We start from the raw sequence: 14267 nt of genomic DNA, 5'->3' as shown, positions 1-14267 counted from the left end.
TTCAAAATGGTTTTGTCTCTCTGATATTTACTGTGGGAATCTGCTCAATTTCCTGGAGGTAACTATCACAACACTGTGGTGGTCTTCTTATGACTGGGTCCTCTTGGAGTTTTGTTGTTGTTGTTGTTGTTGTTTTTTGTTTAACTCTTGGGATTGTTCACACTGAGCCTCCAGCTATTTGCCAATGACAGCTCATTTTTCCTAATTGGTGCTGGTTCTCACATCAATTTCTTTTTTCTTTTCTTTTTTAAAATTTGATTTTAAATATGGTATAATTAATATACAGTGTTACATTTGTTTCAGATGTACAGTATAGTGATTCAACAGCTCTACGCACTCATTACTCAGTGCTCATCATGATAAGTGTACTCTCAGTCCCCTTCACCTATTTCACCCACCCTCTCTCCCACATCCCTTCTGGTAACCACCAGTTTGTTCTCCAAAGAGTCTGATTTTTGTTTTCTTTTTTACTTTGTTCATTCATTTTATCCAATTCCACATATGAGTGAAATCATAGTATTTGTCTTTCTCTGATTGAGTTATTTCACTTGGCATTCATTCTAGATCTGACCATGCTATTCGAAATGGCAAGATTTCATTAGTTTTTATGGCTCAGTAATATTCCATTGTGTATATGTACCATTTCGTCTTTATCCATTCATTTATCAATGGCCACTTTCGTTGCTTCCATAATTTGGCTATTTTAAATAACGCTAAAAATAAATACATGGATGCACACGTCTTTTTGAATTAGTGTTTCTGTATTCTCTGGGTAAATACCCAGTAGTGCAGTGACTAGATTGTATGGTAGTTCTATTTTTAATTTTTTGAGGAACTTCCATACTGTTTTCCACAGTAGCTGCACTGGTTTGCATTCCCACCAACAGTGCAAGAGGATTACTTTTTCTCCATATCTTTGCCAACCCTTGTTTCTCCGCATATCAATTTCCACCCACCAGTCTCTGCTCTGGTAACTGCAACTCCCTGTATTTGAGTGTCTATCTCTTTAACCAGTTTTCTCTGTCTTTTCCCGTCTCTTATAGATCCATGAGAAGTTAATTTTTTAGTATATTCAGCTTTTTTACATGTTAAAATGGAGTGGAGACTTCCAGGCTCCTTACATGTGGAACCAGAAACCAGAAGTCTTCATTTATTATTTTTTTAATCAAGAAACTGGCTGTAGTGTCCATCCTAATCCTAAGCAATGTAAATTCATTAAATATAATAGGAACCAGGCTCTCTGAAAGCTAAGATATAAATTGAGGAACTTGTTCTGTGAACAGAATTTCAACACTAACAAGCAACACATAATAGATACCTATTTAGCCTGCTTGGTGTCCATTAGTTATTTTTCTGTTAGCAGTATGTAATTTTCCTTTGGGGAGCTACCCTTCCCCCAGTGGATATAACCTCTGTGAAACTCCAGCAAAATTCTCTGCCCTCCCATGGCAGAGTGTTGGATTCATGATTCAAATTAAGCTAATCAGATGTTCTCTCCCTGGAATTTGAATTTAAAGCATAGAAACAAAAAAGTCTTGTAAGTGACAAGAGCTTATCTGTCTCCCAAGGACAAATAGAGATTTTTTTCCCCTTACTTTTTGCTCCCTAAATCTCTGGAGTAGCTCTGTTTCAAATTCTGTGTGAAATCTGATTCTTTAACTATTTTTCCTATAAATTTTCTTTTTGCTTTGGTTAACCAGAATGGGTTTTCTGTTGTTTATAAACACAAGATCCTAATAAATTCAGCCAAATATACATCACTTTAAAATGCAAATAGCCACCAGGTGTTACATAGAAGTATTGAGTCACTATATTGTACACCTGAAATTAATATTACCCTGTATGTTAACTAACTGGAATATAAATAAAAACTTTTTTTAAAAAACTTAAAAAATAGATGGGGGAGGAGCCGAGATGGCAGAACAGCATGGAAGTTTTTTCTGTCTCGCGTCCATGAAATACAGCCAGACCAACACTAAACCATCCTACACACCTAGAAAAATGATGGGAGGATTAACACAACAATCTGCACAACCTGAACCACAGAATTCAGCAGGTATGTGGCACAGAGAGGTGAGTTTGGGGAGCGAGAAGCCTCAGAGGGTAGGGAACCGCTTTTGGGGACGGAGAGAGGACAGAGACTGGGGAGGGGGGGAGAATACGGGAAAAGCACCCCTCCCCAAAGCAGCTGGAGAGAAAGTGGAAAACTGGAAACAGCCGCAGGGACTAAACTAAAAAGGGAGAAAGGAGAAAGGAGAAGGTTTAAATCCCATTAAGACTGTAAACAACGGCAGGGCAAAGTCTGCAGCTCCACAGCTCAGTACCTGGTGGTGCTCTGGTGGGAAAGACGAATCCCCAGGAACAGAGTGGGGTCCAGGAGGTTCTCAGGCCACACGGGGAAAAGCGGTTCCACTGCTAGAAGGGCATTTGGTAGAGACTGTTGAAGCCACCTGGTCCCAGCAGACCCCAGAAAACGGCCACATCCGCTGGTGCTGGAACAAGGCCGTTAAGGGTGAAGCCTGGTGTCAGATGTGTGTTGTGATTTTCCATAATCCCTGAAAAGCTGCCGCTATAATATCTCGCAAACTTTTTCTGGGGCGGGCTGGCACCTGGCCGCAGTCTCGGGGCACTGGCAGCAGCAGGGTCCAGCAGGCATTCCTGGGTGCAGCTGGCATTCGGCCATTGCTCAGTGAGACCCTCCCACAGAGGGGCGGAACAGGTCATAGCCGCAGTCCTTCAGAAGTAAGGGGCCAGGGAAAACAGCTGCATCTGAGACAAAACTTGGGAGAGAGGTACTGCCTGGGGCCTGGTCAGGGAGAGTGAAAAAGCGGGACGTGGACGAAAGCTGAAGACAGAGGACAGGTGCGTGATTTCTGATCCCGGAGAACAGACTGGTAGCCGAATGGTGCCATGGTCACCCCTCCCGCGCATGCGCATACGCACCTACAAGCACCGCCAACAATCCACCCCAGTAGGCTAGCAGCGCCAACTAGTGGAGAGCAGAGCTGTTACACTGAGCCCCGCCCAACTGGGCCAACTTCCCTCTTCAAGAAACAAGTCTCACTGCCGACTTAATTTATGGCCTATAAAGCGCTACATAGACTAACTTCTAGGGGAAAACGAAGTAATTTCAGTCCTACTTCATTCTGTGAGCAGGTTCATCTATTCAATTTTCTTTCTTTTGTTTTCTTTTTCTCTTTTACATTTTCTTGAATACAGGAAGAGAAAAAATTCATTTTTATTTTCAATTTTTAATTAAAAATATTTTTCTTTAATTTTTATTATTATATTTTTTACTTTTGGGTAAATTTTTTCAATTTCTATTTTACTTCCATCATTTTGTTTTAGTCTACTTCAGTATATTCACCATTTCAAATTTTCAAACAATTTCCTTTTTTTCTTCTTTCTTTTTGTTTTTGTTTTTTGTTTCTTTTCTTTTTCTTGAATGTAGAAAGAGAAACACTTCATTTTTACTTTCAATTTCTATTAAAAATATTTTTCTTTAATTTTTTACCATATTTTTGCTTCTATGTAAATTTTTCAAATTCTATTTTACTTCCATAATTTGATTTTAGTCTACTACAGTGTATTCACTTTTTTCAAATTTTCAAACGATTTCTTTTTTTCTCTTTTTTCTCTTTTTCGTTTCTTTTTTTTCTTGAATATAGAGAAATAAAAAATTCATATTTATCTTTAATTTGTATTAAAAATATTTTTCTTTAATTTTTTCCACTATATTCTTTACTTTTGTGTGTATTTTTTCAAATTCTATTTTACCCCCGTCATCTCATTTTAGTCTACTTCAGTGTATTCATTTTTTCAAATTGTCAAACGATTTTCTTTTTTTTCTTCTTCTTCTTCTCCCCACCCCCCCATTTTCTTTCTCTAATCTGTCAAACCACTTTCAACACCCAGACCAAAACACACCTAGGATCTAGCATCATCTATTCGATTTGTGTGTGTGTGTGTTTAATTTTTAATTTTAATATTTTTAAATTTTAACTTTTTTTATTTCAATTTTTATACCTGGTTAATTCCTTTTCTCCCTTCAAAATGACAAAACGAATGAATTCACCCCAAAAGAAAGAGCACAAAGAAACGACAGCCAGGGATTTAACCAACACAGATACAAGCAAGATGTCTGAACCAGAATTTAGAATCATGATAATAAGAATACTAGCTGGAGTCAAAAATAGATTAGAATACATTTCTGCAGAGATAAAAGAAGTAAAAAATAGCCAGAATGAAATTAAAAATTCTATAACTGAGCCGCAATCACGGATGGATGCAGTGGCGGCAGGATGTATGAGGCAGAACAGAGAATCAGCAATATAGAGGACAAAGTTATAAAGAACTATGAAGCAGAAAAAAAAAAAAAGGGAGATTAAGGCAAAAGAGCACAATTTAAGAATTAGAAAAATCAATGACTCATTAAAAAGGAACAATATCAGAATCATAGGGGTACCAGAAGAGGAAGAGAGAGAAATAGGGGTAGAAGGGTTATGTGGGTAAATCATAGCGCAAAACTTTCCCAACCTGGGGAAAGGCACAGACATCAAAATCCAGGAAACACAGAGGACCCCCATTAGGTTCAACAAAAACTGACCATCAACAAGACTTATCATAGTCAAATTCACAAAATACTCAGGCAAGGAGAGAATCATGAAAGCAGCAAGGGAAAAAAAATCCCTAATATACAAGGGAAGACAGATCAGTTTTGCAGCAGACCTATCCACAAAAACTTGGCAGGCCAGAAAGGAGTGGCAGGATATATTCAGTGTGCTGAATCAGAAAAATATGCAGCCAAGAATTCTTTATCCAGCAAGGCTGTCCTTCAAAATAGAAGGAGAGATAAAAAGTTTCCCAGACAAATAAAATTTAAAGGAGTTTGTGACCACTAAACCAGCCCTGCAAGAAATTTTAAGGGGGACTCTCTGAAGGGAGAAAAGATGAATATATACATATAAAAATAAGTAAATACCAAAAGCAACACAGATTACAAAGGACCAGAGAACACCACCAGAAACTCAACTCTACAAGTATCATAATGGCATTAAATTCATATCTTTCAGTACTCACTCTAAATGTCAATGAACTCAATGCTCCAATGAAAAGACATAGGGTAAGGGAATGGATAAGAAAACAAGATCCATCTATATGCTGTTTACAAGAGACCCACTTTAGACCTAAAGACACCTTCAGATTGAAAATAAGGGAGGGAGAACCATCTATCATACTAATGGTGAACAAAAGAAATCCAGAGTAGCCATACTTATATCAGACAATCTAGACTTCAAAATAAAGACTGTATCAAGAGATGCAGAAGGGAATTATATCATATACAAGGGGTCTATCCACCAAGAAGACCTAACAATTGTAAACATTTATGTGCCAAATGTGGGACACCCAAATATATAAATCAATTAATCACAAACATAAAGAAACTCATCGATAATAATACCATAATAGTAGGAGACTTCAACACCCCGTTAACAGCAATGGACAGCTCATCTAGTCAAAAAATCAACAAGGAAACAATGGCTTTGAGTGACACATTGGACCAGATGGACTTAACAGATATATTCAGAACATTTCATCCTAAAGCAGCAGAATACACATTCTTCTCCAGTGCACATGGAACATTCTGCAGAATAGACCATATACTGGGACACAAATCAGCCCTAAGTAAGTACAAAAAGATCGAGATCATACCGTGCATATTTTCAGACCACAACGCTATGAAACTCAAAATCAACCACAAGAAAAAATTTGGAAAGGTAACAAATACTTGGAGACTGAAGAACATCCTACTAAAGAATGAATGGGCTAACCAAAAAGTTAAAGGGCAAATTAAAAAGTACATGGATGCCAAAGAAAATAATAACACCACAACCCAAAACCTCTGGGAGGCAGCAAAGGCGGTCATAAGAGGAAAGTATATAGCAATCCAGGCCTTCCTAAAGAAGGACGAAAGATCTCAGATACACAACCTAACCTTACGCCTTAAGGAGCTGGAAAAAGAACAGCAAGTAAAACCCAAACCAGCAGAAGACAGGAAATAATAAAGATTAGAGCAGAAATTAATGCTATCAAGACAAAAAAAAAAACAGTAGAACAGATCAATGAAACCAGAAGCTGGTTCTTTGAAAGAATTAACAAAATTGATAAACCATTAGCCAGTTTGATCAAAAAGATAAAGGAAAGGACCCAAATAAATAAAATCAAGAATGAAAGAGGAGAGATCACAATAAAAACAACAGAAATAAAAACAATAACAAGAGAATATTTTGAGCAATTACATGCCAATAAAATGGGTAATCTGGAAGAAATGGACAAATTCCTAGGAACATATACAGTACCAAAACTGAAACAGGAAGAAATAGATGATTTGAACAGACCCATCCCATAACTAGTAAGGAAATCGAATTAGTAATAAAAAATCTGCCAAAAAACAAGAGTCCAGGGCCAGATGGCTTTCCAGGGGAATTCTACCAAACATTTAAGGAAGAGTTAACACCTATTCTCTTGAAACTGTTCCAAAAAATAGAAATGGAAGGAAAACTTCCAAACTCTTTCTATGAAGCCAGCATTACCTTGATTCTAAAACCAGACAGAGACCCCACTAAAAAGCAGAACTATAGACCAATTTCTTTGATGAACATGGATGCAAAAATCCTCAACAAGATATTAGCCGATCAGCTCCAACAATACATTAAAAAAATTATTCACCACGACCAAGTGAGATTTATACCTGGGATGCAGGGCTGGTTCAGTATCCGCAAAACAATTAATGTGAATCATCACATCAATAAAAGAAAGGAAAAGTACCATATGATCCTCTCAATAGATGCAGAGAAAGCATTTGACAAAATACAGCATCCTTTCTTGATAAAAACCCTCAAGAAACTAGGGATAGAAGCAGCGTACCTCTATGAACAACCCAATGCTAATATCATCCTCAATGGGGAAAAACTGAGAGCTTTCCCCCTAAGGTCAGGAACAAGACAGCGATGTCCATTCTCATCACTGTTATTCAACATAGTATTGGAAGTCTTAGCCACTGCAATAAGGCAACACAAAGAAATAAAAGGCATCCAAATCAGCCAGGAGGAGGTCAAACTTTCACTCTTCGCAGATGACATGATACTCTATATGGAAAACCCAAAAGATTCCACCCAAAAACTGCTAGAATTGATTCATGAATTCAGCAAAGTTGCAGGATATAAAATCAACACACAGAAATCAGTTGTGTTCCTATACACCAACAATGAAGTGACAGAGAAATCAAGGAATCGATCCCGTTTACAGTTGCACAAAAAAACAGAAAATACCTAGGAATAAATCTAACCAAAGAGGTGAAAAATCTATACACTGAAAACTACAGAAAGCTTATGAAAGAAATTGAAGAAGACACAAAAGAATGGAAAAAGATTCCATGCTCCTGGATAGGAAGAACAAATATTGTTAAAATTTCGATACCACCCAAAGCAATCTACATATTCAATGCAATCCCTATCAAAGTAACACCAGCATTCTTCACAGAGCTAGAACAAATAATCCTAAAATTTGTATGGAACCAGAAAAGACCCCGAATAGCTAAAGCAATCTTGAAAAAGAAAACCAAAGCAGGAGGCATCACAATCCTAGACTTCAAGCTATACTACAAAGCTGTAATCATCAAGACAATATGGTACTGGCACAAGAACAGACACTCAGATCAATGGAACAGAAGAGAGAACCCACAAATGGACCCACAAACATATGGCCAACTAATCTTTGACAAAGCAGGAAAGAATATCCAGTGGAATAAAGACAGTCTCTTCAGCAAGTGGTGCTGGGAAAACTGGACAGTGACATGCAGAAGAATGAACCTGGACCACTTTCTTACACCATACACAAAAATAAACTCAAAATGGATGAAAGACCTCAATGTATGACAGGAAGCCATCAAAATCCTCAAGGAGAAAGCAGGCAAAAACCTCTTTGATCTTGGCCGCAGCAACTTCTTACTCAACACGTCTCCAGAGGCAAGGGAAACAAAAGCAAAAATGAACTACTGGGACCTCATCAAAATAAAAAGCTTCTGCACAGCGAAAGAAACAATCAGCAAAACTAAAAGGCAACCGACAGAATGGGAGAAGATATTTGCAAATGACATATCAGATAAAGGGTTAGTATCCAAAATCTACAAAGAACTTATCAAACTCAACACCCAAAAAACAAATAATCCAGTGAAGAAATGGGCAAAAGACATGAATAGACACTTCTCCAAAGAAGACATCCAGATGGCCAACTGACACATAAAAAAATGCTCAACATCACTCATCATCAGGGAAATACAAATCAAAACCACAATGAGATACCACCTCACACCTGTCAGAATGGCTAAAATTAACAACTCAGACAACAGATGTTGGCGAGGATGTGGAGAAAGAGGATCTCTTTTGCATTGTTGGTGGGAATGCAAGCTGGTGCAGCCACTCTATAAAACAGTATGGAGGTTCCTCAAAAAACTAAAAATAGAACTACCCTACAACTCAGCAATTGCACTACTAGGCATTTATCCAAGGGATACAGGTGTGCTGTTTTGAAGGGACACATGCACCCCCATGTTTATACCAGCACTATCAACAATAGCCAAAGTATGGAAAGAGCCCAAATGTCCATTGATGAATGAATGGATAAAGAAGATGTGTTATACATATACAATGGAGTATTACTCAGCAATCAAAAAGAATGAAATTTTGCCATTGGCAACTACGTGGATGGAACTGGAGGGTATTATGCTAAGTGAAATTAGTCAGAGAAAGAAAAAAATCATATGACTTCACTTATATGAGGACTTTAAGAGACAAACGAGATGAACATAAGGGAAGGGAAACAAAAATAATATAAAATCAGGGAGGGGGACCAAACAGAAGAGACTCATAAATATGGAGAACAAACTGATGGTTACTGGAGGGGTTGTGGGAGGAGGGATGGGCTAAATGGGTAAGGGGCACTAAGAAATCTACTCCTGAAATCATTGTTGCACTATATGCTAACTAATTTGGATGTAAATTTTAAAAAACAAAAAAATAAAATTAAAAAAGAAGATCTACAAAGTTGACTAATAAAGAGAAAAGTCCTAATATGTATTGAGAACTTATATTCCCAAGCACTATTCTTGGCCTTTTGTACCTATTTATGATTTAATCATCTTGACTTCTTTGTGAGATAACTGTTATAACTCACTAGATAAATTGTTTGAAGGGAGAATTGGAGACATTAAATGATGTGCCTAATAAATTAAAAAAATAAAAATAGAAAATTTAAAAAAATTAAAAACTTAAAAAATAAATAAAATGCAAATAGCTTTCAGCAATATAAAACATGGTTTTCCTTTGGTGTCTATGGGTAATTATATGTAAATTATGTATAAAACCTCAATATTTAAATGAATTCCAAATTTAAAATAAAATCAGAAATGACTGTATCACTTACATTTTTTTCTGTCCATCCATTCCTCCAGCTCTACAAAGTTTATAACTTGTCTTGTCCTCCACAGACCAAGTCGATATTTAACACGATGGATTAGTCTATGATACATGTTTATAACTGCTCTCAAATTTGGTCCATGATGCAAAGCCTATAAAACAGCAATATAGACAGTAAAGCCCCATATTTACATATTTCTTTTATGTGTATTTAATCTGAATTTGCCCTTTTCATTTCATCTATTTCACCCAGTTTCTTAAATTATGAATGTATTTGTTAATGTTTATTCTGTAGGTTGGTTAAACACATGCACTGTTGAATAAGATAATCTCTTTGGAGTGCAGAGAACTTCATCATAAACTGTTTTGTCATCAGATACCCGTAATTCCCATATCATAGAGTTTTCAATGATGGATACTTTCATGAAAGCTTCCTAGGCTGACATCCAGATTTCTATATATGTAACCCACTTGGCCAGAATAAAAAAAGTTTTAAGGCAGTTTCTGTAATGGTAATTCTTGCCTAAGCTATTCACTAGGGGTGGGTGCTCAAATTCTCGTTCATTTTCTTTCTTTTGAAAATTGTATGTTTGTATCTTTTACTTATTTTTTACCATAGTTTGTCATGTCTTTAAAACTCTGTTAAATAAATTAATCATTTTCAACATATGTGCAAATTTTGTTCTTTCAATTTACCTTTTAACTGTGACTATATTTTCTATATATACATTTTCTATATTCTACTACAATAAACTTGAAAAATTAAAGTATAACAACCAATCTATTTCAGATTTCTTCTTTTCTAAGTAGTTTCATTTTATGTAACAATTCAATTACTTTTACTGGTTTACATTTTCTAGCTCATTAATTTCTCTATTTATCTTTATTAATTCCTTTTTTAAGGATTATTTTCCTGTGCTTGACTTCTTAAATTATAAATCTTTTTTTTAATTTTTTTAATGTTTATTTATTTTTGAGACAGAGAGAGACAGAGCATGAATGGGGGAGAGTCAGAGAGAGGGAGACACAGAATCTGAAACAGGCTCCAGGCTCTGAGCTGTCAGCACAGAGCCCGACTCGGGGCTCGAACTCACGGACAGCGAGATCGTGACCTGAGCCGAAGTCGGCCACTTAACTGACTGAGCCACCCAGGTGCCCCTTGACTTCTTAAATTAAAGACATCTATTTTCATTACTTTTTTTTAGAATGTGTTTAAGCCCATGAATTTTTCTCTGTGTCACCTTTCCTTTGATGTGCTTTGTATACCGTTTTACAAGTGAAAAAACTGAAGCAAAAAAAAAAAAAAATCTTTAAGTTTCCCAGTTATTGGGTGGTTTTCTGCAATAGCTATTAAGTTAGTAAGTTGCAGAATTGGTCTTGAACCCAAAACTAGGACACTTCAGAGCCCATACTTTTTATTATACACTATATTCCTCTTAATTTACTTGAATTCAGTATTTTTCGTGCATTCTGTGAATTTTTGTTTTGGTTTCTTTCCTAAAACATTTCTTTCAACATTTAATAACATTTCCCAATGTTTATTTTTAATCTGCCATTTATTCAACAGGCTGTCACTTTATTTTAAAAAAATAAATGAATTGGTCACACTTGTGGAGCATTCCCTGCCATATGAATTTTAGTGGAAGGCAGAACAAACCTCCCACAATTTGAAGCCACACATCAGATACTAATGATCAAAGCCTCCTCTGTTAAAGCTTTGTTCATTATCCACATCAACACCAGATTTTGAATAGAAACTCGTGATGGTTTAGATGCAAAACACTGGTATATCCATTTGCGTGGTAGAGTGTGGCAGCAATATCCATTTTTCAAGGGCAGCATTTGTGGAGGTAGGAATACCCAGGATTGGGTGTCTGCATTAGATTCCTTCTATGTAGGATGTAGTTGGAGTTCTGAGAGCTATCTAACCTTCATCATCCCTTCATGTTTCTAAACTTAGTTCTCCAGACCTCTGCCCAGTCTGTTAGCAGGTTTCTTTTGCTTATAATTAAGAATCAAGCAATGTTTTCATTGTGCCCTTAGAGCATGAGCCAAAAGGATCCTGGTTGCAGTGTGTCTCTTAGACGGATGATGACATTTGCTAAGAGAGCAGGAGCACTGGGCAGCTATCAGACCCAACTGGAGTGTGTTTCCCTCCAAATTTAATAGATCCTCTTTGGGGACACAACCCAACTTGTGGGGGACTCCTCAGATCTAAGGCTTTCAGAAAGTTACCTCGGTTTTTATGTTTAACAATTTGGGTCAGATCTGCATGGTTCATCTGCATGGTTCTGCATGGAAAATAATCCATGCATCTGCAAGCATGTCCATCTGCATGGTTCTTATTACAATGTGTGTCTCTGCCAGTCCTCTGCATGGGAATATGCCTCTGCTATGGTGCTATGTACATCTCAGTTAATAAATCTCTCACCAATTTCTAAACATTTCTCAAGATAGAATCTATCAGAAAAATGTACAAATTGACATTTACAAAAACAATATTGGAATCTAAAAGACACACTGCAAATTAGTAATTATAGTTTTCCAATTCACGCTAACTTAAAAGGTAAACGTATCATACTTATGACACATCAACATTTAAATTTTTTCCAGTATGCACTTTCAGTCTGCCTTTTGTTTGATATAGTCATCTCTCTTTTTAAAAAAAAGTAATAGGGGTGCCTGGGTGGCTCAGTCTGTTAAGTGTCCAACTTTGGCTCAGGTCATGATCTCACTGCTCCTGAGTTTGAGCCCTGTGTTGGGCTCTGTGCTGACATCTCAGAGCCAGGAGCCTGCTTCAGATTCTGTCTCCATCTTTCTGCCCCTCCCCTGCTCACTCTCTGTTTCTGTCTCGGTCTCTGTCTCTGTCTCTCTCTCTCTCTCTCAAATATAAAATGAAACATTAAGAAAAATTTTTTGAAGTAAGGAATGGATTCCTTGCTTGGATAATTCCACTACCATATGACACTTACTAGGGCTTAATTTCTTTGATTACTAGCAGGAGTTCTCTCTTTTTATATTTATTTGCCATTTATACTTCTACAGAGAAGCTATTATTATGGTATATTTCTTATCAGTTTGTAAGAGATCTTCACATGTGGAGTTTTTTTTTAAACACTTGCAAAATATTACATCAAATGTTTTACTACAGATTGACTTTCTAACTTTTAAAAAATGATGTTTATTGTGTACTCCATTGGAGTACTACGTGGCAATGAGAAAGAATGAAATATGGCCCTTTGTAGCAACATGGATGGAACTGGAGAGTGTGATGCTAAGTGAAATAAGCCATACAGAGAAAGACAGATACCATATGGTTTCACTCTTACGTGGATCCTGAGAAACTTAACAGAAGACCATGAAGGGGGGGAAGGAAAAAAAAAGAGGTTAGAGAGGGAGGGAGCCAAAACATAAGAGACTCTTAAAAAACTGAGAACAAACTGAGGGTTGATGGGGGGTGGGAGGGAGGGGAGGGTGGGTGATGGGTATTGAGGAGGGCACCTGTTGGGATGAGCACTGGGTATTGTATGGAAACCAATTTGACAATAAACTTCATATATTGAAAAAATAAATAAATAAATAAATAAACATTAAAAAAATAAAAAAGAAAAAAGAAACCAATTTGACAATAAACTTCATATATTGAAAAAAATGATGTTTAAAAATAAAAGCAGGTAACTTACCCACGTATATTAACTGAAGTGTAACCTTGTTTAAACACTTACATTGGACATTATCTAAAAGGGTCTTTATACAAAAACCTTATTAAAACTAAGCAGGAAAAGATTTTTAAATTTAAACTAAACCCAATGAAATAAAAAATGAGTTTTTTGAGTTATCTTAAGCACTTATACATAGACACACACTTACAAGTATACAAGCTATAAATAATGTTAAGTATGATTTTTATATTCACTTCCCCATCCACTAAAGAATTAGTGAAGCCCTTAGCCACAACCATGTAGCTAAAGCAAATGTCTCTCCCCTGGGATTGGTTCTTCTCTTTTTAGGCCTCTTCTCTATAACACTTGCTGTTGTCATCCGCTCTAATCTTGGTCAGAATGATTATTATATACCTGAAGTACATGGTTAATCCTTCTATCTCTAATTGCTTGGTATAAAGACTGTGAGTACACATTCTTGGTCAACTGTATCACTGAATCTTGTTTTCCTCCCACACACCTCTGCAAAATGTAGCAGCTTCTGATTGCCACACAATTGGTGTCCCTTTATATGAATATAGCATCTCTCTGCATCGTTCCCCTGGTATGATCACATCCCAATTGGCTTTACAGTATTAGAAGGTAGTTTTAATCTATATTTGGCTTTTGACCGGACACTCCAATGTCTATGTTGAGTCTGATCTAAGAAAAGACTCCACCATTTTGCAATGATTGTTGAATACTGCTGTTACCAAAATGGTCTAATGTTTTAAAGTGTCTGTAGCCAGACAGGCTTCAGTTTTATGCCCAAAATTCAAGTATGCCACTGGCTGGATGTGTAACTTTAGACAAATTTTGTTAACTCTCTGTGCCTTACTTTTCATAGCTAGTAAAGATAATTATGCAACTTAGAGGGATGGTATCACTTCAATTCTTGATCCCCAACCTCACCTGGCCTGAAAATTCACCCATGTTTTCCTAGGCATCTCTCTTTTTTTGTCATTTTCTATAGAAATTCAATCTCCTCAAACATTCAAACTCACCTTCTAAATGCTCTCAGCAAATGACCTTTTCCCTTACTTCACCAAGGAGAAAACATTAGATTATTGCTATCTCAACTTTCTATCAC

The 14267-nt window shown here is 36.6% G+C and overlaps 1 protein-coding gene across 2 annotated transcripts in view; it reads right to left on the bottom strand.

Annotated features, from left to right (window-relative positions):
• The window catches only part of IQCM (IQ motif containing M), a 461312-nt gene that overhangs the window by 180118 nt on the left and 266927 nt on the right, over positions 1-14267 (bottom strand). For both annotated transcript variants that reach the window (XM_025921378.2, XM_086704127.1), the window contains exon 11: positions 9484-9628. In XM_025921378.2, coding sequence (XP_025777163.2) covers positions 9484-9628 — 145 coding nt within the window. The remainder of the gene's footprint in view (positions 1-9483; positions 9629-14267) is intronic.

This window comes from Puma concolor, chromosome B1 (genome assembly GCF_028749965.1).
Source record: "Puma concolor isolate L17-30 chromosome B1, mPumCon1.1.hap2, whole genome shotgun sequence".
Lineage (NCBI taxonomy): Eukaryota > Metazoa > Chordata > Mammalia > Carnivora > Felidae > Puma > Puma concolor.
This window is presented reverse-complemented; position numbering and strand designations above follow the sequence as displayed.